At 43.9% G+C, this 22442-nt stretch overlaps 1 protein-coding gene across 1 annotated transcript in view; it reads left to right on the plus strand.

Annotated features, from left to right (window-relative positions):
- Positions 1 to 19136, plus strand: part of DYNLT2 (dynein light chain Tctex-type 2) — a 43281-nt gene extending 24145 nt beyond the window's left edge. The window contains exons 3-4 of the mRNA XM_083174661.1: positions 15935 to 16093; positions 18945 to 19136. Of these exons, the coding sequence (XP_083030787.1) occupies positions 15935 to 16093; positions 18945 to 19055 (270 nt within the window). The 3' untranslated portion in view covers positions 19056 to 19136. The remainder of the gene's footprint in view (positions 1 to 15934; positions 16094 to 18944) is intronic.
- The last annotated feature ends 3306 nt before the right edge of the window (positions 19137 to 22442 follow it).

Consider the following 22442-nt stretch of genomic DNA (forward strand, 5'->3'; position numbering starts at 1 on the left):
GCACAGTGCCCACCCAGAGATGATCCCACCTTTGACCGGCTATTCAAAGTCAGGCCGGTCATTGATCATTTCAGTGCCAAATTTGAAGAGATGTACATCCCAGATAAATTCATTTGCATAGACGAGTCCCTTATACATTTTAAAGGAAGGGTTAAATTCCGCCAGTACCTTCCCAGTAAGAGGGCAAGGTATGGCATAAAAATGTATAAGCTGTGTGAAAGCACCTCAGGGTACACCCACAGGTTTAGGGTATATGAAGGGAAGGATTCAAGAATTGAACCGCCAGAATGCCCCCCCTCCCTCGTAGGTGTTAGTGGAAAAATTGTCTGGGATTTAGTGCACCCCTTCCTGGATAAAGGTTATCACCTCTATGTGGATAACTTTTACACCAGCATCCCCCTGTTTAAGGCCCTTGGTTCAAGAGGTACAGCAGCTTGCGGTACTGTGCGCAAGAACCAAAGAGGCCTCCCAAAAACGCACATTGCCCAAGTAATGAGAAGGGGTGAAAGCAGGGGAATATGCACCGAAAATATGTTGTTGGTCAAATATAAGGACAAGAGGGATGTCCTTATACTGACAACAATTCACGGAGACAGTACCACCTCCGTCCCTGTACGAGGTACCAGTACCCACACCTCCAAACCTAATTGTATCCTGGATTACAATAGGTACATGGGCGGAGTGGATCTTTCAGATCAGGTACTGAAGCCGTACAGTGCCCTGCGGAAAACAAAAATCTGGTACAAGAAGCTGGCCGTGTATATCATCCAGATGGCACTGTATAACGCTTACGTGCTATTCCGTTCTACCGGCCAGAGGGGGACATTTACGCACTTTCAAGAGGAAGTCATAAAGGGCCTAGTATTTGGGAACCAGCAGGCAGAGGGCCCCAGTACTTCTAGTACTGGCCCCCGTATTGTACCAGGGCAGCATTTTCCTGATGAAATCCCCTCCACTGGAAAAAAGGGCAGGACACAAAAAAGGTGCAAAGTTTGCTATAAAAAGGGAATAAGAAAGCAAACTATTTTCCAGTGTGACACTTGCCCCGACAAACCCGGCCTATGTATAAAGGAGTGTTTTAAAATATACCACACATCTATGGATTTTTAGGTTCATCATTTTACCGTGCTTCGGGGGTCTTGCTAATGCCACATAGCACCCACCATTCATTCCACCAGAATCTGAGCCGCAAAATCCAAAAATCACTCCTTCCCTTCTGAGTCCTGCCATGCACCCAACTGGTATTTTTTGGTCACATGTGAGGCATTGCCGTACTCGGGAGAAATTGGGGCACAGATTTTGGGGTGCTTTTTCTCCTTCATACCTTCTGAAAATGAAAAATTTTGAGCCAGAACTGCATTTTTGTGTAAAAAAATGTAATTTTTCATTTTCACTGCCCAGTTGTATCAAAATTGGTGAAACCCCTGGGGGTTTGAAATGTACACTATACCCCTAGATGAATTTCCTGAGGGGTGTAGTTTGCAAAATGGGGTCACTTGTGGGGGGGTTCCACTGTATTGGTGCTTGGGGGGTCTTGCTAATGCGACATAGCACCCACCAACATTCCACCAGAATTTGTGCTGCAAAATCCAAATATCACTCCTTCCCTTCTGAGTCCTGACACTTTTTGGTCACACATGAGGCATTGCCGTACTCGGGAGAAATTGGGGCACAGATTTTGGGGTGCTTTTTTTCCTTCATACCTTCTGAAAATGAAAAATTTTGAGCCAGAACTGCATTTTTGTGTAAAAAAATGTAATTTTTCATTTTCACTCACCAGTTGTATCAAAATTGGTGAAACCCCTGGGGGTTTGAAATGTACACTATACCCCTAGATGAATTCCCTGAGGGGTGTAGTTTGCAAAATGGGGTCACTTGTGGGGGGGTTCCACTGTATTGGTGCTTTGGGGGTCTTGCTAATGCGACATAGCACCCACCAACATTCCACCACCAACAATCACTCCTTCCCTTCTGAGTCCTGCCATGCACCCAACTGGTATTTTTTGGTCACATATGAGGCATTGCCATACTCGGGAGAAATTGGGGCACAGATTTTGGGGTGCTTTGTCTCCTTCCTTCCTTGTGAAAATGAAAAATTTTGAGCCAGAACTGCATTTTTGTGTAAAAAAATGTAATTTTTCATTTTCACTGCCCAGTTGTATCAAAATTGGTGAAACCCCTGGGGGTTTGAAATGTACACTATACCCCTAGATGAATTCCCTGAGGGGTGTAGTTTGCAAAATGGGGTCACTTGTGGGGGGGTTCCACTGTATTGGTGCTTGGGGGGTCTTGCTAATGCAACATAGCACCCACCAACATTCCACCAGAATCTGAGCTGCAAAATCCAAAAATCACTCCTTCCTTTCTGAGTCCTGCCATGCACCCAAATGGTATTTTTTGGTCACATGTGAGGCATTGCCGTACTCGGGAGAAATTGGGGCACAGATTTTGGGGTGCTTTGTCTCCTTCATTCCTTGTGAAAATGAAAAATTTTGAGCCAGAACTGCATTTTTGTGTAAAAAATGTAATTTTTCATTTTCACTCACCAGTTGTATCAAAATTGGTGAAACCCCTGGGGGTTTGAAATGAACACTATACCCCTAGATAAATTCCCTGAGGGGTGTAGTTTGCAAAATGGGGTCACTTGTGGGGGGGTTCCACTGTATTGGTGCTTGGGGGGTCTTGCTAATGCGACATAGCACCCACCAAAATTCCACCAGAATCTGAGCTGCAAAATCCAAAAATCACTCCTTCCCTTCTGAGTCCTGCCATGCACCCAACTGGTATTTTTTGGTCACATGTGAGGCATTGCCGTACTCGGGAGAAATTGGGGCACAGATTTTGGGGTGCTTTTTCTCCTTCATACCTTCTGAAAATGAAAAATTTTGAGCCAGAACTGCATTTTTGTGTAAAAAAATGTAATTTTTCATTTTCACTGCCCAGTTGTATCAAAATTGGTGAAACCCCTGGGGGTTTGAAATGTACACTATACCCCTAGATGAATTCCCTGAGGGGTGTAGTTTGCAAAATGGGGTCACTTGTGGGGGGGTTCCACTGTATTGGTGCTTGGGGGGTCTTGCTAATGCAACATAGCACCCACCAACATTCCACCAGAATCTGAGCTGCAAAATCCAAAAATCACTCCTTCCTTTCTGAGTCCTGCCATGCACCCAAATGGTATTTTTTGGTCACATGTGAGGCATTGCCGTACTCGGGAGAAATTGGGGCACAGATTTTGGGGTGCTTTTTCTCCTTCATACCTTCTGAAAATGAAAAATTTTGAGCCAGAACTGCATTTTTGTGTAAAAAAATGTAATTTTTCATTTTCACTCACCAGTTGTATCAAAATTGGTGAAACCCCTGGGGGTTTGAAATGTACACTATACCCCTAGATGAATTCCCTGAGGGGTGTAGTTTGCAAAATGGGGTCACTTGTGGGGGGGTTCCACTGTATTGGTGCTTGGGGGGTCTTGCTAATGCGACATAGCACCCACCAAAATTCCACCAGAATCTGAGCTGCAAAATCCAAAAATCACTCCTTCCCTTCTGAGTCCTGCCATGCACCCAACTGGTATTTTTTGGTCACATGTGAGGCATTGCCGTACTCGGGAGAAATTGGGGCACAGATTTTGGGGTGCTTTTTCTCCTTCATACCTTCTGAAAATGAAAAATTTTGAGCCAGAACTGCATTTTTGTGTAAAAAAATGTAATTTTTCATTTTCACTGCCCAGTTGTATCAAAATTGGTGAAACCCCTGGGGGTTTGAAATGTACACTATACCCCTAGATGAATTCCCTGAGGGGTGTAGTTTGCAAAATGGGGTCACTTGTGGGGGGGTTCCACTGTATTGGTGCTTGGGGGGTCTTGCTAATGCGACATAGCACCCACCAACATTCCACCAGAATTTGTGCTGCAAAATCCAAATATCACTCCTTCCCTTCTGAGTCCTGACACTTTTTGGTCACACATGAGGCATTGCCGTACTCGGGAGAAATTGGGGCACAGATTTTGGGGTGCTTTTTCTCCTTCATACCTTCTGAAAATGAAAAATTTTGAGCCAGAACTGCATTTTTGTGTAAAAAAATGTAATTTTTCATTTTCACTCACCAGTTGTATCAAAATTGGTGAAACCCCTGGGGGTTTGAAATGTACACTATACCCCTAGATGAATTCCCTGAGGGGTGTAGTTTGCAAAATGGGGTCACTTGTGGGGGGGTTCCACTGTATTGGTGCTTGGGGGGTCTTGCTAATGCGACATAGCACCCACCAAAATTCCACCAGAATCTGAGCTGCAAAATCCAAAAATCACTCCTTCCCTTCTGAGTCCTGCCATGCACCCAACTGGTATTTTTTGGTCACATGTGAGGCATTGCCGTACTCGGGAGAAATTGGGGCACAGATTTTGGGGTGCTTTTTCTCCTTCATACCTTCTGAAAATGAAAAATTTTGAGCCAGAACTGCATTTTTGTGTAAAAAAATGTAATTTTTCATTTTCACTGCCCAGTTGTATCAAAATTGGTGAAACCCCTGGGGGTTTGAAATGTACACTATACCCCTAGATGAATTCCCTGAGGGGTGTAGTTTGCAAAATGGGGTCACTTGTGGGGGGGTTCCACTGTATTGGTGCTTGGGGGGTCTTGCTAATGCGACATAGCACCCACCAACATTCCACCAGAATTTGTGCTGCAAAATCCAAATATCACTCCTTCCCTTCTGAGTCCTGACACTTTTTGGTCACACATGAGGCATTGCCGTACTCGGGAGAAATTGGGGCACAGATTTTGGGGTGCTTTTTCTCCTTCATACCTTCTGAAAATGAAAAATTTTGAGCCAGAACTGCATTTTTGTGTAAAAAATGTAATTTTTCATTTTCACTCACCAGTTGTATCAAAATTGGTGAAACCCCTGGGGGTTTGAAATGTACACTATACCCCTAGATGAATTCCCTGAGGGGTGTAGTTTGCAAAATGGGGTCACTTGTGGGGGGGTTCCACTGTATTGGTGCTTTGGGGGTCTTGCTAATGCGACATAGCACCCACCAACATTCCACCACCAAAAATCACTCCTTCCCTTCTGAGTCCTGCCATGCACCCAACTGGTATTTTTTGGTCACATATGAGGCATTGCCATACTCGGGAGAAATTGGGGCACAGATTTTGGGGTGCTTTGTCTCCTTCCTTCCTTGTGAAAATGAAAAATTTTGAGCCAGAACTGCATTTTTGTGTAAAAAAATGTAATTTTTCATTTTCACTGCCCAGTTGTATCAAAATTGGTGAAACCCCTGGGGGTTTGAAATGTACACTATACCCCTAGATGAATTCCCTGAGGGGTGTAGTTTGCAAAATGGGGTCACTTGTGGGGGGGTTCCACTGTATTGGTGCTTGGGGGGTCTTGCTAATGCAACATAGCACCCACCAACATTCCACCAGAATCTGAGCTGCAAAATCCAAAAATCACTCCTTCCTTTCTGAGTCCTGCCATGCACCCAAATGGTATTTTTTGGTCACATGTGAGGCATTGCCGTACTCGGGAGAAATTGGGGCACAGATTTTGGGGTGCTTTGTCTCCTTCATTCCTTGTGAAAATGAAAAATTTTGAGCCAGAACTGCATTTTTGTGTAAAAAATGTAATTTTTCATTTTCACTCACCAGTTGTATCAAAATTGGTGAAACCCCTGGGGGTTTGAAATGAACACTATACCCCTAGATAAATTCCCTGAGGGGTGTAGTTTGCAAAATGGGGTCACTTGTGGGGGGGTTCCACTGTATTGGTGCTTGGGGGGTCTTGCTAATGCGACATAGCACCCACCAAAATTCCACCAGAATCTGAGCTGCAAAATCCAAAAATCACTCCTTCCCTTCTGAGTCCTGCCATGCACCCAACTGGTATTTTTTGGTCACATGTGAGGCATTGCCGTACTCGGGAGAAATTGGGGCACAGATTTTGGGGTGCTTTTTCTCCTTCATACCTTCTGAAAATGAAAAAGTTTGAGCCAGAACTGCATTTTTGTGTAAAAAAATGTAATTTTTCATTTTCACTGCCCAGTTGTATCAAAATTGGTGAAACCCCTGGGGGTTTGAAATGTACACTATACCCCTAGATGAATTCCCTGAGGGGTGTAGTTTGCAAAATGGGGTCACTTGTGGGGGGGTTCCACTGTATTGGTGCTTGGGGGGTCTTGCTAATGCAACATAGCACCCACCAACATTCCACCAGAATCTGAGCTGCAAAATCCAAAAATCACTCCTTCCTTTCTGAGTCCTGCCATGCACCCAAATGGTATTTTTTGGTCACATGTGAGGCATTGCCGTACTCGGGAGAAATTGGGGCACAGATTTTGGGGTGCTTTTTCTCCTTCATACCTTCTGAAAATGAAAAATTTTGAGCCAGAACTGCATTTTTGTGTAAAAAATGTAATTTTTCATTTTCACTCACCAGTTGTATCAAAATTGGTGAAACCCCTGGGGGTTTGAAATGAACACTATACCCCTAGATAAATTCCCTGAGGGGTGTAGTTTGCAAAATGGGGTCACTTGTGGGGGGGTTCCACTGTATTGGTGCTTGGGGGGTCTTGCTAATGCGACATAGCACCAACCAAAATTCCACCAGAATCTGAGCTGCAAAATCCAAAAATCACTCCTTCCCTTCTGAGTCCTGCCATGCACCCAACTGGTATTTTTTGGTCACATGTGAGGCATTGCCGTACTCGGGAGAAATTGAAGCACAGATTTTGGGGTGCTTTTTCTCCTTCATACCTTCTGAAAATGAAAAATTTTGAGCCAGAACTGCATTTTTGTGTAAAAAAATGTAATTTTTCATTTTCACTGCCCAGTTGTATCAAAATTGGTGAAACCCCTGGGGGTTTGAAATGTACACTATACCCCTAGATGAATTCCCTGAGGGGTGTAGTTTGCAAAATGGGGTCACTTGTGGGGGGGTTCCACTGTATTGGTGCTTGGGGGGTCTTGCTAATGCGACATAGCACCCACCAACATTCCACCAGAATTTGTGCTGCAAAATCCAAATATCACTCCTTCCCTTCTGAGTCCTGACACTTTTTGGTCACACATGAGGCATTGCCGTACTCGGGAGAAATTGGGGCACAGATTTTGGGGTGCTTTTTCTCCTTCATACCTTCTGAAAATGAAAAATTTTGAGCCAGAACTGCATTTTTGTGTAAAAAAATGTAATTTTTCATTTTCACTCACCAGTTGTATCAAAATTGGTGAAACCCCTGGGGGTTTGAAATGTACACTATACCCCTAGATGAATTCCCTGAGGGGTGTAGTTTGCAAAATGGGGTCACTTGTGGGGGGGTTCCACTGTATTGGTGCTTTGGGGGTCTTGCTAATGCGACATAGCACCCACCAACATTCCACCACCAAAAATCACTCCTTCCCTTCTGAGTCCTGCCATGCACCCAACTGGTATTTTTTGGTCACATATGAGGCATTGCCATACTCGGGAGAAATTGGGGCACAGATTTTGGGGTGCTTTGTCTCCTTCCTTCCTTGTGAAAATGAAAAATTTTGAGCCAGAACTGCATTTTTGTGTAAAAAAATGTAATTTTTCATTTTCACTGCCCAGTTGTATCAAAATTGGTGAAACCCCTGGGGGTTTGAAATGTACACTATACCCCTAGATGAATTCCCTGAGGGGTGTAGTTTGCAAAATGGGGTCACTTGTGGGGGGGTTCCACTGTATTGGTGCTTGGGGGGTCTTGCTAATGCAACATAGCACCCACCAACATTCCACCAGAATCTGAACTGCAAAATCCAAAAATCACTCCTTCCTTTCTGAGTCCTGCCATGCACCCAAATGGTATTTTTTGGTCACATGTGAGGCATTGCCGTACTCGGGAGAAATTGGGGCACAGATTTTGGGGTGCTTTGTCTCCTTCATTTCTTGTGAAAATGAAAAATTTTGAGCCAGAACTGCATTTTTGTGTAAAAAATGTAATTTTTCATTTTCACTCACCAGTTGTATCAAAATTGGTGAAACCCCTGGGGGTTTGAAATGAACACTATACCCCTAGATAAATTCCCTGAGGGGTGTAGTTTGCAAAATGGGGTCACTTGTGGGGGGGTTCCACTGTATTGGTGCTTGGGGGGTCTTGCTAATGCGACATAGCACCCACCAAAATTCCACCAGAATCTGAGCTGCAAAATCCAAAAATCACTCCTTCCCTTCTGAGTCCTGCCATGCACCCAACTGGTATTTTTTGGTCACATGTGAGGCATTGCCGTACTCGGGAGAAATTGGGGCACAGATTTTGGGGTGCTTTTTCTCCTTCATACCTTCTGAAAATGAAAAATTTTGAGCCAGAACTGCATTTTTGTGTAAAAAAATGTAATTTTTCATTTTCACTGCCCAGTTGTATCAAAATTGGTGAAACCCCTGGGGGTTTGAAATGTACACTATACCCCTAGATGAATTCCCTGAGGGGTGTAGTTTGCAAAATGGGGTCACTTGTGGGGGGGTTCCACTGTATTGGTGCTTGGGGGGTCTTGCTAATGCAACATAGCACCCACCAACATTCCACCAGAATCTGAGCTGCAAAATCCAAAAATCACTCCTTCCTTTCTGAGTCCTGCCATGCACCCAAATGGTATTTTTTGGTCACATGTGAGGCATTGCCGTACTCGGGAGAAATTGGGGCACAGATTTTGGGGTGCTTTTTCTCCTTCATACCTTCTGAAAATGAAAAATTTTGAGCCAGAACTGCATTTTTGTGTAAAAAAATGTAATTTTTCATTTTCACTCACCAGTTGTATCAAAATTGGTGAAACCCCTGGGGGTTTGAAATGTACACTATACCCCTAGATGAATTCCCTGAGGGGTGTAGTTTGCAAAATGGGGTCACTTGTGGGGGGGTTCCACTGTATTGGTGCTTGGGGGGTCTTGCTAATGCGACATAGCACCCACCAAAATTCCACCAGAATCTGAGCTGCAAAATCCAAAAATCACTCCTTCCCTTCTGAGTCCTGCCATGCGCCCAAATGGTATTTTTTGGTCACATGTGAGGCATTGCCGTACTCGGGAGAAATTGGGGCACAGATTTTGGGGTGCTTTTTCTCCTTCATACCTTCTGAAAATGAAAAATTTTGAGCCAGAACTGCATTTTTGTGTAAAAAAATGTAATTTTTCATTTTCACTGCCCAGTTGTATCAAAATTGGTGAAACCCCTGGGGGTTTGAAATGTACACTATACCCCTAGATGAATTCCCTGAGGGGTGTAGTTTGCAAAATGGGGTCACTTGTGGGGGGGTTCCACTGTATTGGTGCTTGGGGGGTCTTGCTAATGCAACATAGCACCCACCAACATTCTACCAGAATCTGAGCTGCAAAATCCAAAAATCACTCCTTCCTTTCTGAGTCCTGCCATGCACCCAAATGGTATTTTTTGGTCACATGTGAGGCATTGCCGTACTCGGGAGAAATTGGGGCACAGATTTTGGGGTGCTTTTTCTCCTTCATACCTTCTGAAAATGAAAAATTTTGAGCCAGAACTGCATTTTTGTGTAAAAAATTTAATTTTTCATTTTCACTGCCCAGTTGTACCACAATTGGTGAAACCCCTGGGGGTTTGAAATGTACACTATACCCCTAGATGAATTCCCTGAGGGGTGTAGTTTGCAAAATGGGGTCACTTGTGGGGGGGGTTCCTAACTTTTAGCATCTTATGGTGCCTAGAACCCTACATGGTGCCTAAAAAATAATCTCATAAAAAGGAGGCTCCAAAATCAAGTAGGTGCTCCTTCTATTATGAAGCCTGTGGTTTGGTCAACGTGCACACTAGGGCCACATATAGGATATTTATGAAAACAAAAGAATTGGGGGAATCAATTTTTAGTCACATTTCTCTAGTAAAATGTACTGTGTTCCTTAGAAAAATGTATTAAAATTGCAAATCTGCAAAAAAAATGAAATTTTGAAATTTCACCTACACTTTGTTTTAATTCCTGTGAAACACCTAAAGGGTTAACAAACTTCCAAAATGCTGTTTTGAATACTGTGAGGGGTGCAGTTTTTGAAATGGTATCAATTATGGGGGTGTCTCACATACAAGTCCCTCAAAGTCACATCAGAACTGAACTGGTCCCTAAAAAAATCAGTGTTTGAAATTTTCTTGAAAATTTGAGAATTTGCTATTCATATTGTAAGCCTCCTAGTGTCCAAAAAAATGAAAAGGAAGTTGAAATAATGATGTCAACATAAAGTAGACATATGGTCTATGTTAGTTATTAACTATTTTGAGTGGTATGATTATTTGTCTCACAAGCAGAAAATTTAACATTTAGCAAATTGCTAAATTTTCCATTTTTTCACGACATTTTGGTATTTTTCACAAAAAAACACAGACTGTATCGACCCAAATTTACCACTAATTTGAAGTACAATGTGTCACGAAAAAACAATCTCAAAATCACTGGGATAAGTAAAAGCAAAAAAAAGTTATCCCCACTTAAGTGAGACATGTCAGATTTGAAAAAAAGGGCTCTGTCAGGAACGCAAAAACTGGCTCTGTCAGGAAGGGGTTAACACACAGAACTTCTGACTGTATCAGTATGGTGTATTGAGGTGCAGTACACACAAACAATAAAGAAGAGCAAAATAATTTGGGGGTTTTATTTTTTTTTCTGCGCAGCTAGTATAACACTGTGTGGAGGCAGAACAATCACGGAACTTCTGACAAAATAGTTAGTTTGGGTGCAGTACACACAAACAATAAAGATACATTTTTTAAAAAAAAATTGTGTTATTTTTTTGGAATGTGCAGCTTGTATAATGGTGCGTGGAGGCAGAGCCAGATTAAGGTGTAAATGGGCCTGGAGCTGAAAATGATCAAGGGCCTATTATGCGCAATATTAGGGGCTCCTAATAATGTGGGAGCACTCGCAGGATGCCGATGCCCTAATATACTTGCGGGGTGAGGAGGCACTGCAGTCATAAAAAGAATAGTGAAAGCCGAAACTTGGTAGACAACATTTCAGAACCGCAGACATGAATTATCATATGTCAGCGGCAGCGCCGCTCGTCACCCGCCCACCCACTGTGCCATGCACATTACATCACCGCTTAGTGGCTGGGTCCGATGGTCCCCCTGCGCGTCCAGAAATGGCTCAGGCTCACTGCTGCTGGTGCCCGCCCATTGGCTACTCTACACACACACAGTCTATTGGCTGCTGTGTATCCAGCTGAGCTGAGTGGCGCGCAGATCCTCCCTGCATCTGAGGCTCAGTTAGTCACAGTGTGAGAGAGACTGATGGAGACACTGTGCTAATCACTGTACTAATAAGTGCCTCCCTCCCTCCGGGTCCTCCGTACAGTGAGCAGTCCAGAGAGAGACTGATGGAGACACTGTGCTAATCACTGTACTAATAAGTGCCTCCCTCCCTCCGGGTCCTCCGTACAGTGAGCAGTCCAGAGTGCTTAAAAAAATATTGAGGTGGGCTACACTCAGTTAAATTTTAATGAAATATATAAATAACAATGTATATACATATATGATTACATTAAAATAGGGGAGGCGGACACAAAAATGTTGTGCCTAGGGGCGGCCTGACCCCTAAATTCGCTCCTGTGTTGCTTACCTACATTTTCTTTGTCAGGGGTTCCATGCTCATTGCCATGTGGGATTACATGCTCATTACCTGGGGGACTGCCGCCGCCGGGTAAAAATGACAGCCGGGTAGAGAGCAGGGGGCTGCCCGGCTGTATTTAGAGCACTGCATGTCCTGGCTATTTGAAATAATACCCCTTTAACACCAGAAATTGCAGGGATTTACCCGGGAATATGGTCCCAGGATCATGCAGGGACATTCCCGGACTGGCCCCTTTTACACCAGCCTAGTCCCTGCATTTTCTGGTGTGAGGGGGAGAGAAAACCACCCCCGCCTCCCTTTAAACAACCAGCTATATCTTCTGAACCAACTGACCCATTTACATGTAGCCTTCGAATGATTTTGGTCCTGTGAAACTGGGCAGTTTGGTTCCAGAGAAATCTGTCCTCAAACAACATGAACAGCCATGAAATTACATTTCAGAAATGAAAAAAAAAATGGTTTACCTACAATATCTCTAGAACCCATGAACCCATATGGACCAGGTATCAGATTGAAGGCCCAGCGATTTGACTGAGATTAACCTCGAGCTTCTGTGATGCCGGAGGGGGAACTGACAGCCGTTGGAACCGGGTGGAGGTTGGAATTAGCGGGTCCCATGTTATCCTATGGGGAAAACGTTCCAGGTTTGCCTGGCAGTATCTCCGGTTCCCGGGGGGCTAGCGACGCGGGGCTGGGCTCGTTGGAAAGCCCTTGACATCAGCTACAAAATGGGCCTATTTGGAGAGTGGGCCTGGAGCTATAGCTCCATCAGGTCCATTGTTAATCCAGCCCTGCGTGGAGGCAGAACAATCACACAAGGAACTAATGGTGTATACTATTGGGGTGCAGTACACACAAAAAAATAAAGAAAAGCAATTTTTTTTTTATGGATGGGGCTTGTATAACACGGCAAGGAGGCAGAACAACCACACACGGAACTTCTGACAGTAGTATATGGTGTATTGGATTGCAGTGCAACACACCACACCACACACCACAATAAAAAAAAAAATGAAAAGCTGACTGACAAACTACCTGTGTACTGTACCCCAATACACTGACTTACAGCCTGTCTAACACACAACCAGTACAATACCTCAGCACAAACCCCTCTGCACAGCACAAACCCCTCTGCACTGCACAAACCCCTCTGCACTTCTGTGAAGTAATTTTTTCTAACTTTTCCCCTGAACCTACCTCCCTTCAATTTCAGTGCATGTCCTTGTGTTCTAGTCGGTAGTAGGGGCCCCCCTTTTTATAGTGCCCCGGGCCCCCCGAAGGCTCAATCCAGCTCTAATTTAGAGGCCGTATATATGGCCACCTACGCCATCAGGCAAATCCAAATTCATAAATACAGCAGATTAGTAAACCTGCTCTATTCACTAATTGTATTTTCCCCAGAATACGACCGATGCTGGTTGTATGGAGTCGCACCCAGCATCGGCCATATTCAGGATTCTTTGTAAATTTACCCCTTTGCAGTACCCGTGGACTGATATGGCACACATCCCAACACCCCTGGACAGATACGGCACACTTGGCAGCACCCCTGGACTGATGTGGCACACATGGCAGCACCCCTGGACTGATACGGCACACATTGTGGCACCCCTGTAATTATATGGCACACATGGAGGCACCCCTGGATTGATATGGCGCACAACACGGCACCCCTGGACTGATACGGCACACATAGCAGCACCCCTGCACTGATAAGGCACACATGGCGGCACTCTTGTACTGATATAGCACACATGGCAGCACCCCTAGAATTATACAGCACACACGGGGACAGCCCTGCAATATAAATTTAAAAAAAATGGTAATTTTTTACCTGCACCTCCCCCCGCAGCAGACAGCACAGACACGTCTGTGCTGTCTGAAATTACAGCCAGAATAAAAATGGTGCTGATCAATGGGAACTATATTGGGTCCGGGTCTGACAGCAGGGTCCGGGTCTGACAGCAGAATCCGTAAAATGGGTGGAAGATCGAACCCTCCTTCAGCTAGCCTTGGATCAGGTAAGTTCAGGGGGGCTTGATTCTCTAGGAACTGAACCTGCTCATCCCTAGCCTGTGCAGAGTCTACTGTGCTTCACCCCTGACTGAGCAGAGCAGCGGTGAATAAACAATGTGTGCATGGGCACAGCATCTATTCAGGCAGGCAGAGGGGCTAGAGGCATGGCCAGCAGTTCAGACAGCGCTGGCCATGCCCCCACAGTGGCAAAAACAGGGGTGTGGGCTTGTGGGAGTCCCATGAGGATAGGCCACGCCCCTAAATTTCACCCGCATGTCTCCGCCACCTGCAATTGTTCTGCTTTCTCGTCCACCAAAGTTGGGAGGTATGCCAATTATCATTGTACTAGGTGAATTATCGCGTCCGACGGGTGCTACTCACACCGTTGTAATTGGTTCTGGGCCCTTAACCTGTGACCAGTTTTATTGAAGGAAATAGGATTTGTGTGGGAGGGGTGTGTGGGGAAATAGTGCGGTTGTGGTAAGCACTGCTAACAAAGAAGTGCAGCAGCGACTGTACAGTGGCTAATGTGTGTGCTTTGGGTAAGTTATTTCTTTCTGCAGTTTTCAACTTATTCGCAGGCGTCATGCATTTCCGTAGAGCCGTGACAGTAGGCCTTGGCTAGTTTGATATAGCAGCGGGTGCATGTGACATCACGAAGATGCCGTGTTCCGCCTCCTGAGGGGTGTGGATAAGCATGCCTTGGCAGGGCCGCTCCCACAATATGCAGCGTCCCTACCCCACATTGTGCCGTCACTGACCTAGTTGTGTAAACTGCAGTTGCGGCATGCGCACATGTGAAGATATGTGAAAATTGGCCAGGACCAGTATTGAGTTTGACGTGCAATCCTAGATAGTTGTAAATAATTTATTAATATGTTAAAGTTGAGTGTTTTTTCAAGCGTAAAATAGGGATTGTTAAATATTATTTTTTAATACAAAAACTAATGATGTTACTTTTTTGCATGACATGGTATCAGTGCCATATTAATTAATTCCGTTTTGTGTTATTTTGATTATTAATCTATTGTACCCTAAATAATGGAATGCTAATGAAAAAAGCTATATGTGTTGTAAACAACACATCCAGAGTGTGGGTCACAGAAAGGATGTTATGTGACGTGCGAGTCTCTGGACAGTCCTGAATCAGAAGGGACGTCATGTAGCTTCGGGACTCCAATATGGACTCCTGCATTGCACGAAAGGGCTCGGCTAGCTCAGAGCCGTGAGGGGAGGTGTTTGCGCCGGGCGCCACTAACCCGCTGGGGGAAGAGAGGCGCGCTTAGCAGCCGCCGGCTTCTGCTCCTCTGCTCCGGGGGGAGAGGTGGGGGTGCCAGCCGCTGCTAAGCAGCTGGGGGCGAGGTTGCAGGGGCTACCGCTCACCTGCTCCGTGAAGAGACATACGCTGGAGGGGGAGAGATGAGGTTGCCAGGCGCCGGCTGACACTTTCTATCTCCGGGAAGAAGGGGGGGGTAAGCAATGCTGTGGAGGCAGCAGTGTCTTTGCCTGGCAGCATGGGGAGGCAGAGGGTGTCTGGCACTGTGGGCTGGTTCTCTGTCACTATGTGAGTGTGTGTGGGTGGAGTCAGAGGCTCTGATAGGCTATTAGCCTATGACTCCACCCAGCGTTATAGACACACTCACACATTGAGTGATAGATAGCTAAATATATGAGATATTTGCAGCTTAATCTCTGTAAACACCCATGGTTGAGGGTTTACAGCAAATATTAAGCATCCCCTGAATGCATCACAAAAGTAATGCAGCACATATATCCGATAGCTGATGCGATCCCTCCATTCCCAATGGCAGCCGCATCTGATGCTGCCAGATTTACCTACTTCTGGAATGCAAAGTATTCCGGAGATGGGCCTACACATCAGCTGGCAGGACATGATACTGGGCACATGATATGTAACTGGCACTAAATATGTGCAAGAAAATGATTGCTTGGCATTTAAATTCAGTATCTGAGATAGTACACAAACTTTGTTTCATGTTTTGAAACCTTGTTTTATGCACAAATAAAATATATGTGTGTGTATTTCATGTTTTTGATGTGTTTGTACAACATAAATGCAAGATACCTCAAGATACATCATTGAAATATAAAAATATTCTGAAATACGGAATAATCAGTTATCCAAAATTCTCCTGGTCCTGAGCATTTTGGATAAGGGATACTCAACCTGTATTATGTTAGCACTTGTCAACATTTTTTAGCTGATACTTTTACAAATATCATTAAACATTAAATTACTAATTATGAAAAATAATTAATTCATAAATATATGTTTGCATTTTGATGTTTAGGACAAGATTCAAAATATGGAGTATGATCCACACGTTTGCAAGACCCTAGCAAGTTCTGTGGCAAATGATATCCGTGCAACTGTAAAGGAAATGGAGTTTGAGCGCTATAAATATATTGTACAAGTTTTTTTAATGGAGAAAAAAAGTCATGCAATAAACGTATGTATGAACATATCAAGTTACACATTTCCAGTTAAATCCTATATAATAATAATATAATAGGCTAATGCTGCTCCTCACCTCTATGGTGGGAATTCAGGTATTTTGTCCCCAGGCAGCCACTGGATGGTGCTCTACATAGTAATTCAAGTGTTGCTCCTTTCAGGAGCACAGAGCAGTCAGTGCTAACATTACTGTTATGTTCTTCCGTTATTTTGAAGGTCTGGTAACTTGAACCAAATGCTGGTATATTGAAGCAAATGTAATATATACAGTACTGGACACTGACATCAGCGTCACTGGCGCCATTTTAATTTGACAACCTGTTGTCCTGCACTGCAGTCGGGGACTTTTTCAACTCCTGCTCCTAGCTCTTACTGAGTTGGCCTGCCCTCATTTCCTGAGCCCTGACTCCTGGCTGGGTTTCAAGCAGTGGCTGCTCTACAGAGGTAGGAATGGGTTGGCTAACTGGGATACTGTCATTGGGTCACCAGCAAGTAGTTAGCTACCATTAGCTGTTTTGAACTACACATCCCAGCATGCCCTGTTTTAGTTTTAGCATCGCCAAATCGTAAAACTGTAGCAAGGAATGCTGGGATGTGTAGTTCAACAGCTGGAGTGTCAAGGTTAGCCTTCACTGGTATAGGTAGACATGCAGGAAGGTAGACATGGGTTAGGTCTACAGGGTCATTAGGTCGACAGGGTCGTTAGGTCGACGTGGATTAGGTTGACAGTCAAAAGGTCGACATGAGGTTTTTCACTGTTTTTCACATGCCCCATGTAATTTTATGGATGAAAATTAGCCCAGGTTTGGCGACTTTTAGAGTCTCCTCTCTGGGAGAAGCCCGGAGAGGAGACTTTCAGCAGCAGTTTGGGCTTAAGCACGGCATTATATATATATATATATATATATATATATATATATATATATATATATATGTAATCAGAGGGTAATCAGAGATGATTGCATCAGGTGAGTTGGCATGGTGAGGCCCTATGTAAGGCATCTCTGGGTGCTATTAGGTTGATGACCCCTCTTGACAAAGGTGCTGTGGGCACCGAAACGGCCGTCGAGGACGAGGACTACTAAATGATGACTATTTGCCTGTTGGGTGTCACTTTACTATGCTGGAATATTGAGCATTGAGATGTCCTTTTTTGGACAATAAATCTGCATATTTGAAAATCGTAATGTGGACTGGTGCTGGTCTTCTCTGTTCACCTGCAGGGGTGTATTAAGTATTGAATTTTGACCTGGCACAATAATTTCTTAAAAGTGTTGTGCGATCATTTCTATGGTCTATATTTATATATGTATATAGAGGTCTTAAAAACGTGCTGTATTGCCAAAAGATGGAAACCAATGTTTCGGGGCATGCCACGCCGCTTTGTCAAGGGGTGTGGCAAAAAACCCCTGAGTGCCACCTTTATTCCATACATTTTATATATATATATATATATATATATATATATATATATATATATATATATTATATATATATATATATATATCAAACAAAATGCTAAACAAATGTTATCCAGGGTCTGTGGTGTCGGAAATATCACAGTGGTGAAGATCAAGTGATTCACCACTCACTTGGGAGGGTGAGGGAATTTAGAGGCAAATCTGTGGGGATATTGATATCACCTAAGACAGTCCTCGAGAGCAACCAACAGTTAATGATTTCCAGGTGTCCTCACAGAATCATAAATGAAGTAATTAGCTCCACCTGTGGATCATTTATAATGTGTCAGTCAGTAATGAGTGCACCTGTGCCCCAGCTAGGTGATCTAGAAACGTGAACAGTTGGTAGCTCTCGAGGACTGGAGTTGGCTACCACTGACCTAAGCTCTGAAGAGTGGACGTGAGGGAGCTAGGATGCAAAGTTGGTTGAGTGCCAGGGGAAGGGTAAACAGTTACTCGAAAGTGAATAATTTGAAAGAAGCATATAGCATGGACTTAAAACCTAGAGTATGCAATTGACGGTTCTGAAGATATGAGGTGGTATAAGTAATTGGGGGATATAGGGATCCCAACACCACAATGACCCACAGGCCATGGGGAAAGGGGGTTTGGGGTTAAGGTCCCAGAGCAGCAGGAGATGTTGGAAATCCAGGTTTAAGATACAAATGAAAAGGTCAATTTATTACATACAGATGTGGCTTTCCAGAGAAAGAGGGAGAGAGTTTGTGAATGAGAATGAATGTGAATCAGAGGGAGTTCTGTAGCTTTGAGGGGGTTTAATTGGAGAGCAGGGATACGAAGTGTAGGGATGGTGCGGGCTCTTGAGCTACAAATGGAACCTGCAGGAGGTGCTACCATTATCTTATTATTGCTGAGGCTTAGCTTATATGACTATCTTGTTTACTTTGTTCTTTTACAAAAACATTAAAAAACATAGGGCCTGATTCAGACCTGCTCGCTTAGCAGGCCATTTTCGCTGCCTAGCAGGTAGGTAAACAACGACCATCAAATTATTTTTCATCTCTTCTCTCCCCTTAGTATGCAAACACCCGACGAGTGTGATACTCAATGTACGCCTTTGCACATTGTGTCTGCACATGCATATTTTCATTCATATGCATGCGCAGTCCCACAACATTGGTCCCCGGAATGAATTCAGCAAATGATGAGACAACCTGAATCACCCCCATAAAATGCACTATATGCAAACAGCTAATACAATGACAAAGAAAGAAGTTATTTTATCATTTATAAACAATATATAGATAGAAATGAATCGATTATCTACAAAGTTAGCGCATAACTGAAAACGTGAACCAAGAAACGTTGGCATCACCATGAAGATATGTTATGAAAAAGTGAACATTGTATTCTTTATCTCTATAGATATCCAGCAGATCACTGTGGAATGCAGAGTTGGATAATTATGCAACAGCCAAATATGAAAATGCTGCAGTCATTTCCTTTGCACTGGTGTTTGCAATTTACTGTGAATAATAAATCAGACACAACTGAGTACAACTCATTATATAATTGCAGTTGTCATTTTACATAACTTGTAACTTCCAGGAGGAAACTGATGAAAATAAAAACAACGAAGTTGAAGAATATGCTGTTTAAATTGTATTATTATCCTAATCCATCAAATGGGGCTTATTTAATAAGAGATGATGGTGGGATGTTGCTATGGGCAACTAATTACATACTATCTATTATCTTCTAAAAGGTGCTAAATAAAGATTCTGATTGGTTGCCCGTAAGCAATATCCCATCTTCAATAGAATTCCCATTTTAATAAAATAACCCCAAACAATACAAACAAAGACTTATTTGCACATGCAGAAAAATGTGTGGCTGGGGGGGTTATTCAGACCTGGTTGCAAATCTGGTTTTTCAGCAAATGGGAAAAAAAACCATGTGGCACTGTAGGTGAGGCAAAAGTAATATGTGCAGAGAAAGTAATGGTGCATACACACTGGACAATATATTGACCGTTCGATTGAACAGCCGATATACCAATGCACCATCGGCCAGTGTGTACGAGCGAAATATCTGTGAACAGCGACATTCACAGATATATTGCATCAGCTGTGCACCACAGCCGATGCCCGATATAGCTAAATATATATCGGTGCATTGTGCTGTGTGTAGGGATCCACCCGACCGCAAATGTGTCCTGCAAAGCAACTTTCAAAGTAAATGTACTGTATAAGGGTCCGGATTCAGGTCTTAACGCAAGTGTCTGCATGTTGCAAAGTACTGATATTCATGCGCCAGACTCATATTGCGTACTTGGGCTTAGGCATAGGCATAGGTCCTGCATTGTTATTTTGTTTTTTTAAATCAGGTATGTTTTAATAGTTTTGCAATTTCCGTATTTAAAACAAAACCAGAAAACAAACAAAAACAAACACATCATACAATACAATAAGAGGAAGTGTGTCTGAGATTACATAAATCTTGCATATTAAGAATAATTTAATCGTAAGCTCTATGCAGCAAGGAAAAAAAACAACCCAAAACAAACTATTCAATATAGGATAGGAATGAGATCAGCAAGTATATAGTACAACATTGGATAAAAGACCATAACAGGTGAGGTATAATATCACAACAGAGGGAAGCGACCACGGATGCGCACTGAGCCCTGTAACAGTAGGGTGGGATATATATATAAGATATCTGGTCCTGACTACTATGGTCAAGGAAGTATAGAGAGGTCCGCCATAGCCCCCAGACGCCATCATATTTAGCTGGACATTTACGTTAGCGTACGTAAATCTTTCATGTGTAAGAGTAGAGTTGACTAGTGTTGTCCATGCAATAAAGGACGGGTTTGCTGCAGCCATCCAGGTTTGGGCGATACATACTCGAGACAAGGTAAGGAGATTTATTAACATAAAAATACATGTAAGAGGGGAGAGATTACTGGAGCTCCAAACCAAACAGACATATTCGGGGATTCAGTTGTGGCATCTGAATACCAGTATTCCGAATGCATTTGGCCACTTCCTCCCAAAAAGCATAAACCCGAGAGCACTGCCAAAGCAGTTGCCAGAAGTCAGCGGTTGGCATAGAGCACTTAGGGCATGCATCAGAAGATGATCCGCCAATACTATGCAGTCTGCTTGGCGTCCAGTAGACTCTTTGCAAGATATACAGCTGTATCTGCTGAAATCTAGCATATGAAGTGGCCACCCCGGGGGAGCCCAAGATATAGTCCCAGTCCTCATCATATAGGGCACCCAGATCCACCATCTATTGAGCACGGAGGGAATTGAGGCCAGTAGCCCCAGAGAAGGAGAGGAGGGTGGAGTAGAGATGAGAGACCTTCTTTCGCTCAGGCATATTATGCACCAGGGCATGTATAGGTGATTGTGAAAGTTGAGGAGCAACACCCCTCCACTGTGCAAAGAGAGCATGCCTAAGCTGTAAGTAACTGTAAAAATTGGAAAATGGAATGCTAAATGTGGAGGATAGATATTCAAAAGTGTGAAGGACTCCATCCTGGTATAGTTGTCCTATGGCAGACACCTCAAAAGAAGACCTTCTCGGGCCATCCTTCAATTTATATAATTCAGGGAAGTGCAAATTGTTCCACAGCGGGGAGCAGGGGTCAGAGCCTCCCAACAGACTCCCTGCCTCTCTCCTTCCAGGCTTGTACTAATAAAGGAGACAGATGGGAGAGTAGAGTGCGAGCTAAGAGAAATTGCAGCGGGGAAAACACAAGCCCAGCCATATCTAATAATGCTACAGGAAGGTTTCCATAATCCCCAGGAGTAACCCAATCCCCTAGGTGAGCCAGCTGAGCAGCCAAATAATAAAGTCGCATATCTGGCAGTGCCAAGCCGCCTGCAGCTTTGGTCCTGCACAGTGCTTTAGCAGCAATGCGTGCCCGTTTTGAGCCCAATATAATGGAAGAGAAACATTGGGTAATAATCCTGAATTTAACAACCGGGATATCAATCGGGGAATTTTAAATAATATACATAATTTGGGGTTGTACAATCATTTTAATAAGGTTAACCCGACCGGTGACTGAGAGGGGGAGTTTTTGCCAGACCTTGGATCTCTGGCGGAGCCTACTTAATTGAGGGGTTACATTTAAAGCTATATAATCATTAGGGGAGTGCGAGATCTGAATACCCAGATATTTAAACTGGGTGCACCACTTCAGGGGGAAGGTGTATGTTAGGGGCTGAGGAGTAGAGGGGAGAAGCTGAAATATAACTGTCACAACATTCAAGTATTTCAGTGTTACCTGCTTGTGAAATCCTGCTGGCTTTGTCTCATGCTGCTAACAGCTCTGTGTAGTTTGAACTCTGCATGCTGATTACAGCACCTGGTCCACTCCATGCTGCAGGAAAGTTCTGTGTGATCTGAGCTCTGCTAATTAGTTACAACACCTGGTGAATCTCTCCTGCAAGAAAGTTCTGTGTAAACTGACCATGCTCAGCCCTCGTTGATTAAGGCACCTGCGAGTATCCAGACAATTGTGCTTCCTATAAAAAGGCAGTCTCTGGCAGACAGAGGCTGCCAGAGTATAGGTTCACACCAGCTCCAGTGTTCCTGTGTCTTGTCCATTACTAGACTCCTGATCAGTAGCGCACGCAGGGGGGGGGGGGGGTTCTGAGTACCCAGTACCCCCCCCCAGGAATCTAAGGGCCTTAGCCTGAAAGCTGAGGGTACCATCTTTCCATGGGTACAAGAATTTAAAAAATCGGCCATGGGGAACCGGAGATATCTGACTTCAAAGGAGTGGTCCCCATCCAAGCCTGTTAATTGTTCTTCCCAGTCAGATATTTCAGGTTCTGTCTGACAGAGTTTTTCTGAGGGTATATTCCAAAAGCTGGGACTCTCCCCCTTTGAGGGACACTGTGCCCA

The sequence above is a fragment of the Crinia signifera genome, chromosome 3, assembly GCF_055691185.1.
Source record: "Crinia signifera chromosome 3, ASM5569118v1, whole genome shotgun sequence".
In the NCBI taxonomy this organism is placed as follows: Eukaryota; Metazoa; Chordata; class Amphibia; order Anura; family Myobatrachidae; genus Crinia; species Crinia signifera.